The sequence below is a fragment of the Pseudorca crassidens genome, chromosome 4, assembly GCF_039906515.1.
Source record: "Pseudorca crassidens isolate mPseCra1 chromosome 4, mPseCra1.hap1, whole genome shotgun sequence".
Taxonomy (NCBI): domain Eukaryota; kingdom Metazoa; phylum Chordata; class Mammalia; order Artiodactyla; family Delphinidae; genus Pseudorca; species Pseudorca crassidens.
The window spans coordinates 116,527,768-116,552,973 of NC_090299.1; the positions used below are offsets into that span (position 1 = coordinate 116,527,768).

At 41.3% G+C, this 25,206-nt stretch overlaps 1 protein-coding gene across 7 annotated transcripts in view; it reads right to left on the bottom strand.

Moving 5' to 3' along the window:
- LOC137223878 (microtubule-associated protein 9-like) overlaps positions 1–22,511 on the bottom strand; it is a 49,889-nt gene extending 27,378 nt beyond the window's left edge. Inside the window, exons 1-7 of one of the 7 annotated variants that reach the window (XM_067736468.1) lie at positions 22,445–22,491; positions 17,791–17,866; positions 9,274–9,417; positions 7,787–8,409; positions 5,847–5,979; positions 5,021–5,105; positions 3,623–3,940 (exon numbers count right to left, since the gene is read on the bottom strand). In XM_067736468.1, coding sequence (XP_067592569.1) covers positions 3,623–3,940; positions 5,021–5,105; positions 5,847–5,924 — 481 coding nt within the window. In that variant the 5' untranslated portion in view covers positions 5,925–5,979; positions 7,787–8,409; positions 9,274–9,417; positions 17,791–17,866; positions 22,445–22,491. Of the gene's footprint in view, positions 1–3,622; positions 3,941–5,020; positions 5,106–5,250; positions 5,319–5,846; positions 7,279–7,786; positions 8,410–9,273; positions 9,418–10,652; positions 10,871–13,498; positions 15,135–15,462; positions 17,000–17,790; positions 17,867–19,280; positions 19,482–22,444 lie in introns of those variants that run through there. The other 6 variants (XM_067736469.1, XM_067736472.1, XM_067736473.1 and 3 more) reach the window with 6 other exon arrangements.
- Positions 22,512–25,206: the final 2,695 nt, after the last annotated feature.

Consider the following 25,206-nt stretch of genomic DNA (forward strand, 5'->3'; position numbering starts at 1 on the left):
ATTCTCTACACTTAATCACACCTAAAGCAAGGACTTCTGACATCCATGCTCAACACAGTGATAAACTCTTTCCACTGATGTTTGAATTGGGTCATTTGCATCTGAGAGTCCTGACTACAGGTATTATTATTTGTCAGTTATAGCTATTGACACCAGCTCCTCTAGGAAGCCTTCCCTGATGCCCTCAGGTAAATTTAGATGCCCACTTTCCTGTGTTCTTACTATACCTTTTATACACCTTCCCACCAAATTGTAAAGTCTTTGCTATGGTCTGAATGTTTGTGTCTCCACCCAATTCTTATGTTGAAATCTTAACCCCAAAAGTGACGTATTAGGAGGTGAGGTCTTTGGAAGGTGATTAAGTCATGAGGGTAAAATCTTCATGAATGGGATTAATGCCCTTAAAATAATGCTCTACAAAGTTCCTTTGCCCTTTGCACCACATAAAGATACAATGAGAAGCCTGCAACCCGGAAGAGGGCCCTATCCAACCATGTGAGCCCTGTGATTTCAGACTTCCAGCCTCCAGAACTGTAAGAAATAGGTTTCTGTTGGTGATAATCTACCCAGTCTGTGGTATTCAGTTACAGCAGCCCGAACGGCCTAAGACAGTATTGGAGGATTGGTACTAAGTCTTTGTAATGCCACAGTGATAGCTACTATCACAGTGCTTGTAACAGTGAAACATATCGTACCCACAATAAATATGTGGGATAAATAAGATGATCTGCTTATGAACAAATGCTGAATAATAAAATGAACAGTAAAAGCATTTATAGAGTACTTAATTTATGCCAAGATTGCTCTAAGCACTTCAAATACATGAATTTAACTTAATTGCCTCAAACCCCTAGTGGTGGTTCAAATACTGTCTCCCTTTTACAGGTAAATAAAATGAGGAACAAAGAGCTCATGTGCCCATAGTCATAAACTCTAGTTTGTGGGATTAAAGCAGGAGCACCCAGACTCCAATGCTAATGTAGTCAAGGTTCTCCTGCTTTAAAGTTAAAATAAAAACAGCATAACCTGTAAAAATTACTTTCTACAATCACTACCAATGTGACCACTACCTGATAAAAGTGAAAGAGTTTGATTATTGTACTAGTTACAGCAGACAAGCAAGAACAAAGGAAACTTTCAGGTTCTAATATTTTTAGAAAGCATTAAGTGATACTCAGCAATATCTCACCACATTAAAAATATTAAGTTCTAAACTCTATAAGAAAAAAAAGTCTAAAAATTTAGAGAAGAATAAAGCTAAGCTCATTAACCACTTTCCTTCTTTAATGAATGAATTATTCATTTAAACATTCAAATACTTAACGAATTCTACATGCCAGGCACTAACCAGCAGCCTCAAGTTTTTTCTTCAACTTGAATAACCTAGGAATAATGATTTTAATATATTTTATACCAAAATTCCACTTCCAGAAGCATCATCAAGTTTTCAGAAAGAAAAAAAAAATACATCTATACATTATCAAAATGTTTTATTTTACAATCAAATGTAAATGATTACTTGTTTTGGTAATTTTTTTATCCTACATATACTGAATTGCAAATGGTTAATGATTGTTTAAAAATACAGTATTGCACATTTAGAATCCTGAGCTATCTTGTGGTCAAAATACAGTATTTCTCTAGTTATTTTAATTTGTCACAGGTTTTAAAAAAGATATTAAATGGGTGGATTATTGCTGATTATCTACCATAAGTTCTAATTATGTACTTCTATCTATATCAGACTAATTTTTAGCTTCTATAACATGCTCACATTTTCTTATTAACCTAATGAAAAGCTTTTTAGAATCAGGACAAATAGGATAAACGTAATCCATAAAAATAGGTTTTTAAACTCAACTAAGACTAGGAAACACTGCATATTCTTTCTTGAAGATTCACCGTGCATATGTCTTTATTAACAGTTCCAAGAAGTTCATAAAGAAATTGGTTTAAAATTCCTATAACTCTGTGTTTTCCCCTCAATACCAATGAACAAACTGTGGAACATACTTTGGGAAATGGTGATGTAATGGATTATTCACTCTTTGATTACATTTCCCTTCTCTCCATTTTTGATTTTACTCAGTACACTGGGAAGGTACATTTTAGCAAGTTAATTGTGTTTCATTAGGCCTTGTGCTTACACTTTTGTAGAAGTTTATAGTTTGAGACACACTTCAGTAGATTCTTAAAACAATTCTGTAGGAAAGGAGAGCAGGTTTCCTCCCCCTCCTCATGAAGACAGTGAGGCTTACCCTACGGCTGAGGTCACACATAATTAACTTGCAGTAGCTTTTCCCCTAGTATCCCTGCTTGCTTTATCTTCTTCTCATTTGAAAGTGGATGGAATTGTGGGGGTGGAAAAAGGAGTGTCTGAAATATAGCTTTGCCTAAGGTTACCAGTGCTATTATGTAAAGTATGAAATACTTACCAGTACCATATTTAATGATGATATGAAGGAAAGAGGTTTTTGTGAAGGTTAGCATCAACTACTATTTTTTCTATAGAACATAAAAAGACTGGAAGACTCCAAATCCTTAAACTTCTATGCCCTTGTTTCTGCGTGACAGCCCAGGGGATGTCACAGCAGTTGGTGCCTGCTTCACTCCATCTCTGCTGCACTATGCACAGATCTCAGTAGAACTGTGAAGAAACTACTGTAATCACACCAGGAACATCCCCACAGAAAATTGAGTTTTAGTGGATTTTCCTGAGGAACAGAGAAACCAAATGGAGATTCTCTTTTCTTAAGGAAAATCTGGAGGCTTAAACAATGACAGCAACAACACCTGCCCCCACCACCCCCTTCAAATATACAAATGCCAAACAAATATTCTGGCAAATGGCTGTATGGAAATGATTATTGTTTTAAGGACTAGCCCCAATGCTGCTATAACCCTGATGTCTGGAGTGTGAAATGGATTAGAAAGGATTCCATTGTAGTTCCACTGCTAAAAACAAAATTGGAGCTCACAGGCCTAAGCACGGTTGGACCCAGGAGCTTTGGAGCCACAGCTGTGGATAACTGAAGGTACTCTGGCCAGCTATCAGGCACTAGCAGAGATATAAAACTGAACGTACAACTGGACATCAGAATTATGGTTTTTCTCTACAGTTCTATTATTTTTATTTATATCTGTAAAATTGAAAGGTTAAGTCTGATTTTTTTTTCTTAAATATCTACTAGCCACCATATGCAGTGGTTAAGAATCCGCCTGCCAATGTGGGGGACACGGGTTCAATCCCTGGTCTGGGAAGATCCCACATGCCACGGAGCAACTAAGCCCATGCACCACAACTACTGAGCCTGTGCTCTAAAGCCCGTGAACCACAGCTACAGAACAACTGCAGCACAACTACTGAAGCCCGCACGCCTAGAGCCCATGCTCCACAACAAGAGAAGCCACTGCAATGAGAAGCCTGTGCACTGCAACGAAGAGTAGCCCCTGCTCTCCACAACTAGAGAAAGCCTGTGAGCGGCAACGAAGACCCAACGCAGCCAAATATAAATAATAAATAAATAATTTAAAAAATCTATTAGCTACCATATAAAAGTATTTTGTGATTATCTTAAAATAAATTTTCAAGAAATGCAATTACAGTAACCTAACAAATTACCTGAAGATGCGCTTTTGATTAGAAGAATTCTAGGTTTCGTTTCCATTTTAATTTTCTCTTTTTCAACTTCTTGTTGTTTATTTTGAGATTCAGATAAGGGATTTACAATCATGCCTTTACCACCATCAGGTGCCATCTCATCATTTTTGATAGAGACTACTGGCTCATCTTTCCTCACACCATTGATTGATTTCTTGGTTTTCAAAAAAGACAGTTTCGGAGAATTCTTTTCTTCATCATCTGATATATGAAAATCATTAATCTTTTTCTTAACTGAATTTTCATCTACTGAGGTGTCAGAAAAATCACCTAAGGAAACTGAAAAACAGAAGAGAAAAAATATTTTCAATAGTGTATTTTAAAGTTTTAAAGATTACATCAATCAAAAAGATTACCTTAAAGACTGGAAATGAATTTACAACTGTGAATAGATTTGCAGCCCTAAAAAACAGCGAACTTTGGCAGGTTTTATTGGCGTTAGTAAAATAAAAATTTCAGTTTCATTAATTTATTCAAAACATACTTATCGAGTATGAATAGTTTGTCAAGCCAAGCACTGTGCTTGCTCTGAGAAAACTCCTTCAAAATTTCTTCAAAGTAATAATCAGCCAGGGACATTTAAATTAGATTTTGGACTGTAAAGCTTTTCTTTTGTTTATCAAAAACTTCATAAAACCAACAATATTTGTAAATGGAAGAATTTGCTAATAATGTTTTTTCATAAAAATTTTGGAAATGCAATTCCATCCATACCACAGTATTAGATTTTACTATGAGAAGAATAATAAAGAATGCTTAACCGAACTATAAAGCAATGATTTAACTATTGTTCTGATTACTTTTACAGAGAACATTGAGAGTTATTCACTGAAAGTATAAAACACTGAATTTCAAGTTTAGAATTTTGTATGTTTATCCTGAAATGTAAAATATTAATATTTTACATAATCAAAAGAAACCAAATTAACCATACAATACTGATATATTGGGTTTTTTAAACTGATTCCCTTTCATAGCCAAAAAACCCTTGATTTATAAAAAGCATTATAAAAGTGATCCTAACGTGCACCAAGTTTAGTTCTATGGGCCCTAGTTATTACCTCATAGGGTTGACCTTAAAGATGAACTTGTTATCTCCAATATGGTTTACCACAAACAAGCAAATCTGCTGTCAGTTAAATTTTATTTTCATACATACATTCAGAAAAAAACCAAGGACAATCATACAACTTCTTTAAAATTAAGAGTGGCTTTTTATTCATTAAAAAGTTGGAGATCTAAAACCTGTGAATTCATAGGTATTATTTTAACATAGTGATTTTTTTGCAGGGTTGGGCTAAACCTAACTAAAGAAGCAAAAATAAGAGAAGTGGTTTACTTCCCCATGTTCTCACATACCAATCTCATCACTGTCAAAGTCATCTGAGTATTCAGAACTTCTTTGTCTGGCTGAGCGAGCTGTAATTGCTTTTATTAGTTCATCCTGAAATGAGATAACTGAAATCAATTTCTACCCAAATGTGGAGGTCTCATATATTGAATTAATTCTTTAAACAAATAATGCTTGATTAATAACTGCCTTAAAACTTAGGTTTCATTCATTTAACAGATATTCACTGAAAGCCTACCTTATGCCATGCACCCAACCCTTAAGACTCAATGCAGAACATCACAGACAATTCCTTTCCTCATGGACCTTTGGGTTAAATTAAAGAAGACAGACAACACCAAGCAAATGAATCGAAGGACTCAACTTAGGGTTCATTATAAATTGGCATTATGGAAGAAACTGGTATTCTTTATGATCTTTTGTTTCAGCGTATTGCTGTTAACAGATGTAATCAATACTGCAAATTTAGAGGCTGAGTTCAAAATTGTAGTGACTGGACAGAGAAAGCCTAAATGTTACAATGTTACACCGGGGGGGAGGGAAACATTTTTTATATGAAAATGGCAATTAGAAACTGCTATTCAACTTTTAAAAGCTAATTTAACTTTTAATATACTAAGAATCTAGTATTGAGTTTAGTTTGGTAGTCTTAAAGACACAAAGAAGAGTTGGTAATACTGGAGCCCAAATACAATCATCTGAAAAATTTCAAAAGAAACATAGATTTACTCCAGCTTTACATAGGACTGTTGTATTGAACAGAAGCACTTTCAAGTCCAATATTCCCAATACAGTGTTTACCTTTTAAAATTATTCAAAATAAAAATACTTTACCTGGAAAGTAGTTCTTTTGGTGACTTTTGGACTCTTTGTATATGCCAAAGTTGTGCTAAAAACTTCATCAGACATCATCTAATTTTATAAAATGGCTAACAAATGATAGGGATAATTCAACCTCTGATGGTGGCTGAAATATATAAAAAACAAATCAGACTTTTTTTGCATGCTTGAAAATTTCCATTACTACACTTAGTACTCCCTCCCTGCCCCCAAAGCCAAACAAAAACCAGAAAAGCATCATATGAACATTGAGCTGTATCTTCACTTTTAAGTAGCAGAGTAATAAACAGAGTTTTTGTAAAGAAAAAGCAAATTCTACTATCAAACTTGTTTTCAGAAAAATAAAATTCAAACTGAAGTTATCCAAAAATATTTCTACAATTATTTTATTACCCTAAATAAGTTTTACAATTATTGCACTCATTTAAATAATGAGTGCAATAGGTTGTTGCCAATTAAAATAGAAACTTTTTCACCTCTCTTCCATTCAAAAAGTATAATATAGCCTACAAAACAGCCATACTTATTTAAAAGGCTACCAAGAAGACGACTGTCAGCATAAAGTACAGCAACGTTCCCCAACCTTTTTGGCACCAGGGACCAGTTTCGTGGAAGACAATTTTTCCACAGATGGTGGGTGGGGGGAATTGTTCGGGCGGTAATGCAAGCGATGAGGAGCGACGGGGGGCGGCAGATGAAGCTTCGCTCACTCGCCCGCCGTTCACCCACTGCTGTGCGGTCCGGTTCCTGGTTCCTAACAGGGGTCTGCGGCCTGGGGTTGGGGACCCCTGAAGTACAGAAGTCCCCTACATACCAATGAGTTCCATTCCGAGATTGTGTTTGTAAATCCAATTTGTTCGTAAGTCCAACAAATTTAGCCTAGGTACCCAACCGTAGTACAGTACAACAACTAGCATATAGGCGCCGGCATCAGGTGAACAGGCAAGAAGAGTTACTGACTGGAGGAGGGAGAGGAGGTGGGAGATGGCAGAGTTGAAGGATTGTCAGCAATAGGAGACGGAGGGCAAGCTGCAATTTCACTCATGCCTGACGTTGATGGCACATGTTCTGCTTCCTGGCTGCATTCAATTCTATCTACCCTCTTGCTTCCGGGCATCCTGGGCTTGAAATAAAGATACCGAACTACTGTGCCCTATACAGTACTGTACAGTAAAGTACACAAAAGTACAACCACTTGTAGAGGACGCACACACGTGACAGTGTACACCATACACGTGAACTAACGTACGTGATTGGACGTGAGAACGCAGGTTCGAATCTTTTAAAGTTCGCAACTTGAAGGTTCATAGGTAGGGGAATTAGTGTACATAACTAAGAACATCACCATTTTTTAAAAAAAGTTTACATACAGTGCTGGGAAAGAAAAAGATCGTAAATAGCGATATTTTTCCAGCCACTCTTCCCTCTCACAAGTGTTGAAATACTATTAGATAAAACAAAAAGGGCTTCCCTGGTAGCGCAGTGGTTGAGAGTCCGCCTGCCGATGCAGGGGACACGGGTTCGTGCCCTGGTCCGGAAAGATCCCACATGCCGCGGAGCAGCTGGGCCCGTGAGCCATGGCCGCTGAGCCTGCGCGTCTGGAGCCTGTGCTCCGCAACGGGAGAGGCCACAACAGTGAGAGGTCCGCGTACCGAGGAAAAAAAAAAAAAAAAAAAGGAAGCTTCTGCGATGGACTGCATTAAAATCTCTGTTAAATGGTCCTGTGGACGTTTCTAGTGTTCCAGGCAGAGGCTGCTCACCCTCCCCGCCGCCCTCAGCAGCGCGGGGCGGGGGACTGCTCCGGCCCGGCCAGATGGCCCCCTGTCCCTGCCCGCTCTGCCCCGTGTCGCCGACCAAGCACCCGTCGGTGCACAGCTGAGCGCCGCCTCCTCCCCGATTCTCCACAACCCCCAAGTCCCGCGGTCTGTACTCACTCTGCATTTCTGCGGATGTCTCCCCGCGACCGGAGGAACCAGCTGTTGGCCCCTCTCCTGGGCCTGCGCCTGGCTGCTCTCTGAGACCAACTCTGCAGCGAGCGAGGAGGCGGTACTAAGAACGCAGGTGGGAAGCGGTTGCTAGCAAACAGCGTCTCCGGGAGGAAGTGACATACCGCGCCGCAGGTCTCTCGGGTACCTAACACCGCCCTACAGCCCGCCGTGTCACTGGTGCGACCGCCCAGACGAAGGAAATGACATCAGCCCTGTGGGTCTGGGGAGAAGGGTGCTTTATAGGCCGCCTGTGCTTCAGTCATTACCTAGGAGACAGGACCTGTCCAGCTCCCACCTGCGAGCTGAGAGCTGGCGCTTGTCAGTGGAGTTAGGATCTTCAGCCGCACAAAGCACATCCATCGTTCGTTTTGCCACAGTTGTTACAGACATTAAGTTCTGTGAATCGCAGGAGTGTACTAACGGACTAGTGCACTGACAGATGGGACAGAATAGCAAGACAGAGACGTTTGCAGGCTCAGGAGTCAAACTGCGCGTTTGAATCCTGGTGCACCTCCCTCTGTCCGTGTGACATCGTGCAAGTTAACGTCTGTACACCCCAGTTTCCTCTTCTGTAAAATAAATAAATAAAGATAATAATATTAATAGCCACCTTAATAGCGTTGCTGTCAGTACTGAATGAAATCATGCAGATGGAATACTTGGAAGAGTGCCTGGGATTGCATTCTGTCAATGTTAGATACTCTCTTTGTGCAACTCAGCCACAAAGGGCCTGGATAGAAGTCATCCCTTGTCGACACAGCTGAAAACCCATTCCAAGTGTTTCTTTAATGTAAAGTTCTCCGCTTTGTATATGTACTCAGTGGATAATCTGGCTAAAATCAAACCAGTCCACAAAATGATCTAATAGGCAGAGGACTGTGTGCTGATAAGGTAACCAAAATCAACACCACTTAATTAGGATAGGTAATCCTTAAACAAATACTTTTCTTTAAAGACTTTAAAATAACAAGGATTTCTACTTTTTTTTAATTTAAAAGAAGCTCAATCCTAAATTGTCTGAATGCAGTTATTATTCACTGACAAGTAATTAAACTTGTTCCCAGTATTTTTCCCGACTCTGAAATTTATTTTCACTTGTTCAACAATTATTTATAAACAAATCACATTGAGATATAAGTTTAATAAATCAATGTGTTGAAAAACCAAATGTGCATAACAAGAAATACGAAATTTAGTGTAAAAAAACAGCCTATGCTTTTAACAATATGTGCAGTGTAATTTTTTAAATACTACATTCAGTTTATGCGCAACTTGTCCTTGTTTGAAAAACTCAGTTTGATCAACATTTGCTTAACTTTGATGTTTTCAAACATTTTTGGATGTCTGCATCAAAGATTTTTCATTCACCACATACTGTTAACTTTCTGACCCATATAAGTTATTAATCAACAAGTATGATTCCATCATAGTACCTGTGTCCACAAGGAAAGGACAATGTCCACATTTTCCTTATATGTGAAGTACTAATTTGCTTATGTTGAAATAGTTATATTCATTCAAAATGCTCTGTTCATTTTTTCATCCATTTGGCTAATATAGTTTTCACTTAGATACGGCTTAAGAAAATAAAATTCAAAAAGATATTAATAAAAAGAGCTTTAAGGAAAGAGTCTATCTTTTTTTACAGAACCCACTAGATTTTATTTTTAACTTAATTCAAAATAATTAATACAGGATATAAAAGCTATGCCATACGTAGCTATAGTAAATAAGACAGTTAACCTGAACTAGTTAATTTCTCACAAGCCCTAAGGCACAATTATGTTAAGCAGAAGAATATTATGCATTTTATTAATATTTTCAGGTAGCTTCAGTATAATAATGTTAATAATAACATTATATAAACCTGAATTAATAGCATGATGTTTTCTGATGTATAGTTTGCAATAAATAACTGTTGAATGAATGAATGAAATCAAGAATAAACAAATAGCATTTAAAGCTGAAAAATAATTTTTGAAACATTCCTATAAAAGCTCATGGATACTCAAGAAAATGAAAACACTCCAACACACAAAATTTCAGTAGCTTATGTAATATTTTCTCTATGTTTCACTTTTCTAATATGTATTTGACCACAGAAGTATTTGCCTAGCAAACTTTTTTGAGTTTACTACTCTTTTCATTTCCAAACTTTGCCTTCATTCATTCATTCAATAAGTAAGTATACCCATAACATTTTGGGTCAGATTTGGTGAGTTCCAAGGGTAAAGCAGACTACGTCCCTGCCTGGGGATCCTGTAGACTAGAGAGAGCTGGAAGGCTGGGTAAACACATAATGACTGTACACTGTGAGAATTTCTCTATAGGAATACAAAGTAAGAAGCTCTGAAGAGAGAAAAATTCTTCCTGGAGGTTCTAAAGAGTTTTCCCAGAGAAAGTGAATTCAAGTTGATTAATGAATTTAGGAGATAAGGAGGGATTTTAAGCAGAGGAAATGGTCTATGAATATGGAGGCTAACACTGTTCTATCTGAGGGGCAAGGAGGGGAGTGAGAAGCTCCACTTCCAGATCAAGAAGCAAATGAAAAGTGACTCTTCTTCAAAATTTCCCTGCCTTCACAAGAACAGGCAAATTGTTAAGTCTTCTGACGGGCAGTTAGAGAAAATTGATCTTGTACTCACAGGCAGCGCTGGTTGAAAACATACAGCACGTGTCTAACATCTTGAGAAGTATGCTACAAAAGCAAATCCCTCTGGGTGTCAATTGATAAAGATTATATTTGCATTAAACATTGAATGCCTGTGTTGGCAGAGGATAGGAGAAAGAGTCCAGATTCAAGTGCACTTACCAATCAATACCAGGGCCGATTTGTGGGAGAAGAACAGCAAGAAGCTTATAGAAGGTGAATATCAGAATCTTGAAGAAAGACAAACATGACGAACTACACTGGCCATCTTTAGTCAAATATAGCAGTATGTATTTTGGGGCTGTTAAGCAGACATACATGAATACAGCAGGAGAAGCATGATTCCTCATAATTCGAACTCAGAAGCTGTAATTCAAACAAGTACCTACAGGGCGATTTTTTTCCCCATGTTAGTTTACAACTGCCTTCAGCTAAGAGGTGCAAAGGTGAGTTGGAGAGAAAGCACTTCCACTGCCTAAACAGGCTTGTGTTCTGTGCAGTAATCCTATGTGTCTTCTGAAAGCGAGAGGAAAGGAATTTCAGGCATGATGTACTTTTTCTGTAAAAAACAAAACAAAACAAATCATTCCCAAAGGAAGTAGGACTTCGTGAATTGTTCCTGAGCTCAGCAATATTCTTGCATCTCCAGCTAAATGAAGAGACAGACTTAGGTTAATTTCCTAGGGTGACTAGAAATGAATGCCTTTAAGACTGTTGCAAGGCTTGCATCCTACTGGGTAAAACATACGGAGTTTTGCAAGCTACTAGGAGGAACGGGAGAACATACCAAAGATTGGGAGACTGACCTTAGGCCAGTGACCAAGAGATGAAAGCATTGGGGAAGGACTGGTCTTTTCGAGACTTATATGGGCCACAGTTGAAATGCTTCTCCATAAGGTGTTTGACCAAGAATGGTTAAGACACAAGTTTTCACCCCTCCTAGCAGAAACAGATTCCTCTCCTATGTACAAGGCCTTTCTTCACACCCACGTGTACCAAGGCCAGGCACGGACGTTTCAGTGAAGAGTAATATTAGGAAGGATGGAATACCCAGTGCAGTTAGAGGTCTGGTGATGTTCAGCTGAGCACTGCCAAGGGTGGTATGAAATGGCAAGTGAAACCGTTTGTGAAAACAATTCGTAGGAAGAGGCTTTGGGTTACCGGGTTAGACCTGTCTCTCTTCCACGGAGAGTAGGGCTTACTTACTGTCTATAGCAGAGAAAGTCTAGGTGCAGAGACCTTTCCTTAGGTGGATGATCAAATGGAAGTCAAGTGCATGGGGAGCCGTTAAAGGGGCAGCCAAGCAAGATAAGAGGAGTCACTTGAAAAATGCACTTGTCTTAGGGTAGCTGGTACAAGCAACCACTGTGTGAAATCTGTATCCTGCGAGCCATGGGTAGTCGGATGCATGATAGATACCTGAAATTTCACACATTGTATTGATTCACCACGTGAAACTCTTCGGTCACACCGGAAACAGGCTACTATTCGTCTGACAGCCTGCACTACAACAGTTTCCTCAGCTTAGTTTATAGCTGCCTTCAGGTAAGAGATGCAAGCCTGAGTTGGCTAGAAAGCATTTCCACTATTAAAAGGCCCGTATTCCGACCAGTAAATATTTTTGTCCTCTCAAACTGAGACGAAAGGAATTTCATTAATGGTGTACTGTCTCTGTCAAAGAGTCACCACCAGAGGAAGCAGGGTGTGAAAATGGTTGCAGAGTTCTGAAATACTCTTCGTCTTCAGCCGAATGACGAGAAGGGCTCAGCTTAGTTTCCTAGTGTGACGAGAGGCAAATGCCTTTAAGTTTGTATGAAAGACTGATGTCCTACTGGTACAACATATGTGAGTATACCTAGCCACAAAGAGGATGGCTGAGAAGACACTAACCTCTGTGGAGACGCACTTTCGCACTTGGATAACGAGAGAAGAGCTGTAGGTGTAAGACATGCGTCTGCTGCTTCTATGGCCTAAACTGAACACCCTCCTCCCTGTGGTATTTAACTGAGAATGAGAGGCAAAAGTGTACAACCAGCCAAAGAGAAGTAGCTTCCTTTCTGAAGCAGAAAGCCTTTCTGCAATGCTATGTGAAGGGCCTTGTGTTCCAGGTGGGTGAGAAAAAGGTAATGTTACAGAAGGAAAAAATCGCAGTGTGCATGGAGACCAAGCAGTGCCCAGGGGAGTTTTACCAGCGGCAGCTTTCATTGCGAAAGTTGACAGTTTAGTGGAAGTATTTGAAAGGCCGAATCCTTAGTGTTACTTGGTTAGACCTGTCTCTCTTACACAGAGAGAAGGGCTTGCTTACTGGGTACTGCAGGGAAAGACTAGGTGCAGATACCTCTCCTTAGGTGGATGATCAAAAGAAATTCAAGTGCATGGGGAGCCCTGTTAAAGGGACAACCGGGCAAATTAAGAAGAAGCACTTTAAAAATGCATTCATCTCAGCGTACACGATAGAATCGTCTAGAGTGAAGGCTGTGTGAAATGTGTATCCTATGAGCTGTTCTCCAAAGGCCACGGGTGAGTCTGATGCATGCTAGATCTCAGAAACGTCACACATTGTATTCATTCACCTTTTGAAACTCTTCGCTCACTTCCAAATAAGGCTACAACCCCTCTGGCAGGCCTACACAATGACGGTTTCCTCACGTTAGTTTGTATCTGTAAGAGGGGCAAGGGTGAGTTGGCTAGAAAGCGTTTCCACTGCCTTAAAAGATCTGTATTCCAACCAGAAAACATTTTCGTCTTTTCAAATTGAGAAGAAGGGAAATACGGGCACTGTGTGCTGTCTCTGTCAAAGAGTCATCCACAGAGGGAGCAGTGTGTGAGAATGGTTGTAGAGTTCTGCAATACTCTTCATTTCAGCTGAATGACAAAAAGCACTCAGCTTAGTTTCCGAGGGTAACTACAGGCAAATGCATTTTACTTTTTTTGAAAGGCTGGTGTCCTACTGGTAAAATACATGTGCGTTTTCAAGCCAAAATAAGGATGGTTGAGAAGACACCAACCTCTGTGGAGATGGACTATCGTGCTTGGATCACGCTAGGAAAGCTGCAGGCATAGGGCTTTGGTCGCTGCTGCTTCTAGGGCCTAACCTGAAGACACTCCTCCCGGTGGTATTTAACTGAGAATGGTAGGGAAAAACCTTCAACCTGCCACAAAGAAGTACCTTCCTTTCTGAAGCAGAAACTCTTTCTTCAACGCTATATGAAGGGCCTTCTCTTCCAGACGGCTGAGAAAAAGATAGTATTACAAAAGGAGAAATTCACACTGTTCGTGGAATCCTGGTGATGCTCAGAGGAGTTTTGCCGAGGGTAGATTTCATTGTGAACGTTGACCGTTTGGTGGAAGCATTTGCAAGGGCCAAGTTTAATGTTGCCTGGTTAGACCTGTCTCTCGTACACGGAGAGTAGGACTTGCTTACTGGATACTTCAGGGAAAGTCTAGGGGCAGAGCCATCGCCTTAGGTGGAGGATCAAGTGCAAGGGGAGCACTGTTAAAGGGACAACGAGGCAAGATAAGAAGCAGCACTCGTCTCAGCGTAAAAGGTAGAAGCGTCTAGAGTGAAGACTGTGAAATGAGTATCCTACGAACTGCACTCCGGAGGCCAAGGGTGAGTCTGATGCAAGCGAGATTTCAGGAATTTCACACATTGTATCGATTTGGCTTTTGAAACTCTTGGGTCACTTTGGAATAAGGCTACAATTCCAGCTTGCATACACTCTATTGCAGAGAAAGTCTAGGGAGCAGCACTCTGTCCTTTGGGGGATGAACATGCGGAAGTCGAGTACCTGGGGAGCTCTGTTAACTCGACAGTCCAAGCAAGATGTGAAGAGCCACTTGAAAACTGCACTCATCTCCGTGTACCCGGTAGAAGCAACCGCACTGTGAAATTTGTATCCTGCGAGCTGCTCTCCTTAGGTCATGGGTGATTCGGAGGCGTGCTCGCTTTTAGAAATTTCACACACTGTATTGATTCGGCATGTGAGACTCCTCAGTCACAATAACACAGGCTACTATTCGCCCGGCAAGCCGGCACTACAACGGTCTCCTCTCGTTAGTTTATAGCTGCCTTCAGGTAGGAGGTGCAAGCCTGAGTTGGCTAGACAGTGTTTCCTCTATGTAAAAAGGCCCGTTTCCGGAGCAGTAAACATTGTTGTCCTGTCACATGGAGACGAACAGGATTTCGCTCACGGTGTACTGTCTCTGTCATGGAGTCCCCACCAGAGGAAGCTGGGTGGGTGGGTGAAAAGTTGCAGAGCTCTGAAATACACTTCGCCTTCAGCCGAAAGACAAGAAGCGCTCAGTTTACTTTCCTAGGGTGAGTAGAGGCGAATTCCTTTAGTTTGCATGAAAGGCTGGTATCCAACTGGTAAAATATATGTGAGATTTCCTAGCCAGAAGGAGGATGGTTGAGAAGACAACGACCTCAGTGGAGAGGGACTTTGTGCTTGGCCTCAAGCAAGGAGAGCTTCAGGTATAGGGCTTTGGTCGCTGCTGGTTTTATAGCTTAAGCTGAACACCCTCCTCCCTGTGGAATTTAACTGAGAATGACGGGAAAAAGCATTCCAGCTGCCAAGGAGAAGGACTTTTCTTCCTGAGGCAGAAAGCCTGTTTGCAATGCCATGGGAGGGGCCTTGCTTCCTGGTGGGTGAGAAAAAGGTAATGTTACAGAAGGAGAAATTGCCACTCTCTGTGGAGCCCTGGCGTTGCTCAGAGTTTTGCTGAGGGCAGCTTTCATTGGGAACGGTGACCACTGGTGGAATCATTTGAAAGGCTGAGTCTTTAGTGTTACCTGGGGAGACCTGTCTCTCTTACACAGAGAGTAGGGCTTGCTTCCTGGGGACTGCAGGGAATTCTACATGCCGAGCCCTCTCCTTAGGTGGATGATCTAATGGAAGTCAAGTGCGCCGGGCACCCTTAAGGGCACAACCAGGCATATTAACAAGAGGCACTTGAAACCTGCACTCACCTCAGTGAGCACGGTAGCATCGCCGACAGTGAAGGATGTGTAAAATGTGTATCCTACGAGCTGCTCTCCGAAGGCCATGGGGGAGTCTGATGCATGCTACATCTCAGAATCTTCACACATTAGGTTGAATCGGCTTTGGAAACTCTTCGGTCTCTTTGAATAAGGCTAAAATTCCACTGGCAATGCTACATTACAACGGTTTCCTCACGTTACTTTGCACCTAGGACAGATGGTGAAAGCAAAGCTATACAGACAAAATCTCACACAGAAGCATATACATACACACTCACAAAAAGAGGAAAAGGGAAAAAAATAATCTATCTTGCTCCCAAAGTCCACCTCCTCAATTTGGAATGATTCGTTGTCTATTCAGGTATTCCACAGATGCAGGGTACATCAAGTTGATTGTGGAGCTTTAATCTGCTGCTTCTGAGGCTGCTGCGAGAAATTTCCCTTTCTCTTCTTTATTCACACAGCCCCCAGGGCTCAGCTTTGGATTTGGCCCCGCCTCTGCGTGTAGATCGCCTGAGGGCATCTGTTCTTCACTCAGACTGGACGGGGTTAATGGAGCCGCTGATTCGGGGGATCTGGCTCACTCAAGCTGCAGGGACAGAGGGGTACGGATGCGGGGCGAGCCTGCGGCGACAGAGGCCGGCGTGACGTTGCACCAGCCGGAGACGCGTCGTGCATTCTCCAGGGGAAATTGTCCCTGGATCACGGGACCCTGGCAGTGGCGGGCTGCAGAAGCTCCCGGGAGGGGAGGTGGGGATAGTGACCTGTGCTCGCACACGGGCTTCTTGGTGGCTGCAGCAGAAGCTTTAGCGTCTAATGCCCGTCTCTGGGGTCCGCGCTGATAGTCACGGCTTGCGTCCGTCTCTGGAGCTCCTCTAAGCGGTGCTCTTAATCCCCTCTTGTAGCGCACCAGGAAACAAAGAGGCAAGGATAAGCCTCTTGTCTCTTCGGCTGCTGCAGACTTTTCCCGGACTCCCTCCCGGCTAGCCTTGGCGCACTAACCCCTTCAGGCTGTGTTCACGCCACCAACCCCAGTGCTCTCCCTGGGGTGTAAGCTCCGAAGCCCAAGCCTCAGCTACTAGCCCACGCCAGTCCTGGCGGGTGAGCAGACAAGCCTATCGGGCTGGCGAGTGCTGGTCGGCACCTATCCTCTGTGTGGGAATCTCTCCGTTTTGCCCTCCGCACCCCTGTTGCTGTGCTCTCCTCCAGGGCTCTGAAGCTTCCCCCCTCCACCACCTGCAGTCTCTGCCCTCGAAGGGGCTTCTAGCGTGTGGAAACCTTTCCTCCTTCACAGCTCCCTCCGACTGGTGCAGGTCCCACCCCTATTCTTTTGTCTCTGTTTTTTCTTTTTTCTTTTGCCCTACCCAGGTACCTGGGGGAGTTCCTTGCCTTTTGGGAGGTCTGAGGTCTTATGCCAGCGTTCAGTGGGTGTTCTATAGGAGCAGTTCAACGTGTAGATGTATCTCTGAGGTATCCGTGGGGAGGAAGGTGATCTCCGCGTCCTACTCTTACACGATCTTCTCCTGTCCCTAATTTCTAATTTCTGGTAGAAGCAGATATCTGCCATCAGCAGATGGCATACATACATTAGTAATCTTCACAACCATTTGAGCTGGCTAAACTGAGTCAGCAAGGTCAGAATTATTGAATGAATGAATGAATGAGTAAAAAGATCACTAGCTTTAACGTATCTGGGAAAGTAATAGTCTAACCAAGTTTCAATCCACAAGCATATATTTACAATTCTGAAAACTTCCACATAATGACAAATGGGACAATAGTAGTCAATTACTATTTGGATAAAGAACAGATACAAGTTAGCACAACGTAGTTTACAAACGTACAATTAGACGGAAGAAAATAAGGTCACTTCTATATAGTTATTTCTATGTTTGTTTATTTCATGTTGGTCTCCTAACCTGACTGTAAACTCCCAGAAGGCAGGGACCACATCAATTTTGCCTACCGCTGTATTGCCAGCTCCAAGCAGTTTTTTGCATTCATGGTACAAGTAACTGACTATTTCTTTATTTCTAGTATAGTCATCCCCAGACATTTACACACAGAGATACATATTACTTTCTTATAAATTACTTTATTCTTTATTTAGAGCTAGGGCATTCCATTGGTTTTTTTTTATTAATTAAGTAGAAAAGTAGATTGTATTTATCTATGAATTCCATTTGTGGATAGCAAAAGAGGTAGTAAAAAGTATTTGCTATGAAGAGGGAAAATGGAGTACGACGGGGTTGAGAGCCAGGGCTCTATATGGTGAATTCAGATTTCTCGAAGAATACGGTATTAAGTTTCGCTCACCTTTTTTGAAGGAACTTTGACAGCAATGAAACGGGTCCCAGGCATCTGCTATTCAACTGGGAGATAGTCTTCCCACCTGTTAATATATTTTTTGTTAGGCAAATTTTATGTTAGGCTGTCTCCCTGCATAGGATGAATGCGCTTTGAAAATGGAAATCATATCCCTCTATGGTAGGTCCCTCTTCTTTCTGCTTTGCATTTTGCTGCTCCACTTATTCAACCCCACCTAGTAATGACCTATACTTCCCTTGTTCCTGTTCTCCCATCTTGAAAACAGATAAAAGGCAACAAAACAATGCAACGGTCTCAACAAATATCAGGGATATCTAAAACCAGAGATGGCCAGAACTTCTGTATCCCTGATAGAACCTAGCCCACTGTTGACTACTAAGGTATCATATCATTAATACATGCGTGTTGACTGAAATAGTTTAAACTCAATTCTTCCACTTCATAATTTACTTTTAGTCCTTATACAAAACCTGATAATAAAATTCCTTAATGCTAGGAATCACAGTGAAAAATAATATATGAACTGACTTCTGTAAGATGAGTTAGAACTAAGGTTAATTCAGTGTATCTGAAGCACAGAAAGTGAGGGCAATAGTGGCACAAGATGGGGCTAGAGAAGCAGAGAGGACTCTAGACCACGCAGAGCGTTAAAGGCCAACAGTTTGTTTTCTATTCTCAAAACAATGCTTTTGAGTGATGTCTATGAGCAATGTTCCAACTTGCTTTTAAGGTTTCTAGTGTGCAGGATGGATTGGAAGGAAACAAGATATATGGACACTAGTTAGGACCTAGTTGCAACAGACAGGCAAGTTCAGTATTAGGATGTTGAGGAAGAGTTGACAGCTTCGGGAGAAATTCAGGAGATAAACTGAAGCAGGCTTAATGGGGTATGAGATGGAGGAAAGGAAGGTCTTAGGCAATTAAAGCGTTTACTACACACATGTGCAAAGCCTCACGATTAATCATCTGAACGTACAGAGGTAGATCTCTCAAATGACACCGGTTAGGAAGCAACAGTACGCCCTTTATCATTCCAAGAGACAACACAAATCAGCTATCTCGATGGAAAATTCGGCGCTACCGGTGCGTTTTTTCACTCAAACTTAGTTCCAGTAACTAGTACGCACATTTTCTGTGCCTAAACAACACAGCTTGAGGAACTGAAGGGGATTCCATGTTGGCAATTAAGGAGTGTCCCCAACAATGACAGTCCCATCTTAAAAAGCAGTCCCTCTGCATTTTACCCGAGGAGCCATGGCCAGAGCCTCCCTTGTAAAACGATGGGGAGAAATCAGAACATCACACACTGTCCCTTTCAGCTACTGTGAACTGAGCCGCGAGACGACCAATACCCCCTAGCACAGTGCGGACGGGCCAGCGCGCGGGGGCAACTGTGACAGGCGACAGCACAAGAGACGAAGCCCAGGCCCAGGGGCTCTGGGCTCCACCGGCAACGCCCAGGGGCCAAGGCGTATTACCTTTCCGGGATGTGCTTTCCGCCCTTCCTCCTGGCCGACGAACGTCCGGAAAAGCCGCGACGCTGACCACAGCGCCCGCGGGCATGATGCCACTGGCTCACGTCACCCCCAACATACCGCCCACCCAACGCCAAGAGTGACAAAGTCACCAACCCGCCGCCCCCGGTGCCAGCACAAGGCCACGAACCACAGGCGCCTAGGCACAAGCCCACGCAGCTCGCGGACCACCTTCTACTGCGCATGCGCCACCGCCCGTCGAGATGACGTCATCGCGCAGGCGGATTAACGCGCTTGATTAGTAAAGAGGATTCTGATGCCTGCAATTTCCCTCCTTAGCCGGAGGCTGGTAGCACACGTCCATTAGTTCGTGTGTGTACCCTTCAGAATTCCAATCATACGGGACATGGAAAGTTGTCCCACTCTCCCAGTATCTTGTGTGGTTCTTTCAGATATTTCCCAAGTGCTTACATTCACACTTGTATCTTGTTTGTAAGTATTTGTACCTAACAGATATCCTGTGTTTTATAGAAGAGCAGGCATGCTATATACTACATACTATATACATAGTCTACAATGTGTCTTGGATAGTGACGCTGTTATCTTTCTAAAATATAAACTTGGCTGGATTGCCCTGTTGCTTAAACATCTTCACTTAGCACAGAATAAAGCCCAAGTTTTTAGCATAGCACTGAGAACTCTTCATAAACAAATATCAGTCTGTCTCTCCAACTGAATTATAAGTTCAAACTATGACTTACAAGGACCTACATCATCCACCTCCCTCCTTTGCCCTGCCAGCCTAGCCTCCCTGATCTCATCCTCTACTGCCCTGCCCTCACTCACTTTCCCCTGTCCAGCCACACTGGCTTCCTTACTATTCCTCAAACATGCCAAGCACAATCATGCCTCAGGGACTTTGCACATACTATTCCTTCTGCTTCAGAACACACCCTCCCACCCCATCTCCACTCTCCCAGAACACACCCTCCCACCCCATCTCCACTCTCCCACATATCCAATGGCTTGTTTCTCACTTCAAGGCTCTGCTCAATCGACATCTTAATAGAGGGGACTTCCCTGATCACCTACCACATTCCCTCGCCTCTTCACCTTCTTTTGTTATTCTCCAAAGCATTTACCACCACTTGACACTCCATATATTGACTTATTTATTCATCTCTCTCCCCCACGAGAATGTAAAGTACGTAAGGGCAAGAACTTTGTTCTCTTGCTACTTCCTACAACAGTGCCTTCAACTTAGCAGGTGTTGTTATACAAATATTGGCTGAAAATGAATGTATGAATTCTTTGCCCTTTCACACGACCCTCTAGTCACACCAGAGGCTGCCCCTCCAGAGCACAAGTTCAACCTGTGCCTTTTGTACCTGTTCCCAATACCTGGGCTGTCCTTTCCTCATTCCGGCAAAATCCTCTTCCTCCAAGCCCAGCTCAAATGCTGTCTCCTCAGTCAGGCCCTTCCTCAATTTCTCCTCTATATTCCTGCTGCACTTGATTCTTTTATCATAATTAACCCACTTATAGTCACTACATGTTTATTTTCCTAGATAACTGTAAGTTGCTACTGAACAAAGACTTCTACTCACCTCTGTATCCCCGTGCCCTAACAACAAACCTATAAGGCTCTCGGTGTTCACTGAAACAATTTATTTTCTGAGTCTCTACCAATTCTAGGGAGTGGACAGTATAGTCTCCTCCTCATTATCAGTGAGCCTGGCATCTGTGGGAGGGGCTTATAGCAGAGGAAGTCACCAATGGATCATAACTAAGGTCCTGAGACTGCCATGGCAGAGAGCATGGTGAAGTTAGCCCACTGCATGCAGACGACCCTCAGAGGAGTCAGCATATGCAATGGGCTACACTTGGTATAACATGTGAACAATCAAGGTTTACAAACGTGTTCTCATGCACTTGTAAGGATCTTCTAGCCCACGCGGAGCAGACAGAACACACACAAAGGAGCCCGGAGGAAGTGAGTAGGCCGGCAGCTGCACCCTAACATCTTAAGAGGTAACATTTCTGTGACTACAGTTTACACAAATCAGATCATTTGCCTCCTTTCTAGACACCCTGGTGATCACAGGACAGGCCAAGCCTCTCAAGTTTTAAAGCTAAAGTACAGGGTAGATCTGTGAATAGGGCTTAAGATATTTAAGAGCTAGTACCTGCATTAAGCAACCAGGTTATAGAATGAAAATTTATCTTGAACTTCCAGTCTCTCCCTCTCTCTCTCACCTCCTATCCCCTATCTTCCCACCTCCATCTCTATTCCTTCTCCCCTACTCCCTGTTTTAGGTATATACGTGCATCATTTTATGTATACACGGAATATTTACTGTCTGTTAGATTTACTTAATAAAGTGCACACTCCTCAGGCTAAATTTAGAAAGAGGACAAAATGAACACTTTCTCATGGGGGTCAGTGGTGTTCCAAAGACAAAAGATTCCTCAGTCTTAAAACCTGGCAAACACCATGTTCCTTCTGATAGTTAGCTGCTACAGAAAGGCAAGTGGATCCCTGAAATTCACACGCCATTAAGACCTACTATCAACAGAGTAGATCTTAAAGCGGAAACAAGAAAACACCAGCCTTTTAAGTTCTTCCTGTCTGAAGATGAGAATAAGAGGTGGTAGCGTTCTTCCTCACGTGCACCCAAAGTGTAAAAGCAGCAAAAATATCTTAAATACATATGATGAGGAAGCCACTCTTCTGGTCCACTCGGTTTTGTTTTGCCTCTAGGGATCTGTCTCACTCCGAATCTTTGCTTTTTGTTTTCTCTTTTATATACGCTAAGAACCTGAGAGTCTTAACCTTTTCTTCCACCTCTCAACCAATAAATAGGATAAAAGAACATTTTTATGTTATGTATTTTCCATTCAAATTTTTAAAAAAGAGATAAGTAAGCTAGTTCAGTTCATATTTCTCACAAAAATCACTTTTCAAACTAAATTGTTTGTGACCATAAACAGGAAAAACACCGTACTCTATTAGCACCAGTTGACATTTCCACCTTCACGTTACCAAACACAACAGGCCTAATGTCAGAACTATTAAAAATGTTAAAAATCCCCAACCCCACTCAAAAGGCATACCAAAGTTCAGGTAAAGGAAAAGGAAAAAACAAACAAACATGAAAACAACTCACCATTATCTTTACTTTCTTTCAGAAACCCATTAACAGCGCACTGGAAGTTAAAACTAGTGTCGTCATCTGGCACCTGATGCCCAATTGTACAAATTTTTAAATAAGGAATGGTTTCTGCTAAGTCCTATAAGGCAAAACCATGAAAATATGTATTATTTCCTTTTTAGGGAAAGAATAAAAAATTAATTAGAGGAGGCAGAATATAAACCAGGAGAGTACATTGAACTTAGTATGTCAGTCATTCTGATAAGAGCCATTTTTTCCAAAGCTGCTTTAAGCAGTAATTATCACTAGATTTTCATTAAAACTGCAGAATGGACAGTTACTAGGCATGCAAAAGGAAAAGCAAATCTATGTGAATGAATGCACATGTAACTCAAAATGATATAAACAGTTCTACCTACATTTATGTTCTATCTTACATTTCAAGGGCCATAAAGCGGCTGTGATTTAAGTAGAATAGAGTCAGAAGAACTTGGATTTGAATTAGGAAATAGAGCCAATTTCAGGCATTGCTGAGAACTGGTATTCTTGGGGTGGGAGAAAGTAGACTATCCATAGAAGACAGAAAAGGATAAGTGAAAATTCTCTAGTTCTGAATTTAAATGGAAAGTAGCAGTATGAACCTATGACATATTTTAAAAATATTAAAAACAAACATACATATTTCCTAGCTCTGACCACTGAAAAAGTCTAGAAACAATTGATGTCATGTCAAAAGGACTCAGGAGTCCCTGGGAAGCTCCAACTGGCCAAAGATAGGGCCTCAGTTAGAATGATAACTGTAACGGAGTCCACGGTGATATGAATAAATAAATTTTACAAAACTGGTCACCACTGGAGGATATTTGTGAATCAACTCATTATTCTGAAAACTGTTAAATAAAAGAAGAGAATCATGCCTCTACAACTGGGCAACCAAATAGCTGATGAGGGGAGTCTTCTCAGAGAAATATACGCAGCTAATAAGTGAAGAAAAGAACAACAGAATTCACCATTTTTTGAAGCCTCAACTGAATTAATGGATGTTGGTATGAATCATCAGTGACTGCTAATATCACAGAAAGAGACAATTATCTGTGTCTCCATGGAAGAACACATCATCACCTAAGACACTGTCTTGCCAAAACAAAACATGCAAGCTACATTCTGATCAACTACCAATTTACAGGAAATAAAAGGATTGAAGAATACGTTACCAGCACATGGAATGTAATCATCAAAATACACATGGGACAAATTACCTGGTTTCTTTAAAAATAAAATTCAAGGAGGAAAAAAAAGTGAGAGAGACATGGAGGGAGAACCTAGAGATTAAACAAGACTTCAGAGACCGAACAATCAACGGCAAAGGGTGCATCTTCTTCGGATCTAATTCAAAATTCTTAAAAACAATTTTTTATGACATTTAGGAGACAACTGCAAATTTGAGCACTCACTGGGTATTTAATATTAAAAAATGATATTAAGGAATAAAAGTCCTATATTTTAAATACACATTCCAAAATTATATAGGTGTAATTACATGTTGTCTCGGAGCTGCTTCAAGATAATATTGAATGGGGTGAAACAGGTGGGGGTATAGATAAAACATGACAGCCATCAGTTGGTAAATAATAAAGCTGGATGAGTTCATGGGTATACAAGGAACACTCACAGTATTTTTATACTTTTGTACATGTTTAAAATTTGTGATAATCGTTTAAAGACAAGACGACACTGCAGAAAAGAGTCTGGCAGTTTCTCAAGGGTTAAACGTAGATCTACCGTACGATCCAACAACTCTGCTACTACCTACACTGCACATCTAAAAGAACTGAAAGCAGGGATTTGAGCAAATATTTGTACACCAACGATCACAGCAGCATGATTCACAATAGCTACAAGGTGGAAACAACCCAAGTGTCAATCACCCGATGAATAACAAAATATGGTATATACACACAGTGGGATTCATTAAGCCAAAAAAGGAATGGCATTTCCTTACATGCTATAACATGGATGAACCTTGAAAACACTAGGTTTAGTGAAATAAGCCGGACATAGAAGGATAAATATTGTAGATTCCACTTACACGTGGTACCTAGGATAGGCAAATTCACACGGACAGAAAATAGAATCGAGGTTTCTAAGGGCCGGTAGGAAGGATAATGGGATTGTTCCTGTTTGATGGTTACAGAGTTTATGTTGAGGATGATGAAAAGGTTTTGGTTATAGACAGTGATGATAGTTATACAACACTGTGACTGTATTTAATGCCACTGAACTGCATATTTATAAATGGTTAAAATAAATATGATTTATGTATATTTTACCACAATGAAAAAAAGAGGAACAACCGAGTTGAAATTTCAACTCTTCCTTGTCCGAGAGTCAGTTTCATCGTCCGTAATTGTAGTTGTCTATCCTCTGAGCTTAGTGCAGAGTAAGCACTCAGTAGGAGGTATCAGTACTACTTCCACTTCAACAGCAAAGGATTGTTGTGAAGATTCACAAAGTCAATGGATATGAAAGAACTTTCTAAAGGGCAAACCGCTGTACAAATATTAACAAACATTAGGTGTTACTGTCTCCCAAGGCCATGGAACAGGTCAGAAGAAGGGTAATTCTTTTGCACTGGTATGTCCTACATGGGCCAAGAGAATATATGGGTTTCTCTAATATATCAGAAGGTATTAGGAAAAGAAAGCATAAAACTTAGAGAACAACTGTCTTTTACCCCGATGCTTAAACACGCTCAGGCAACTGCTTAACATAAGTGC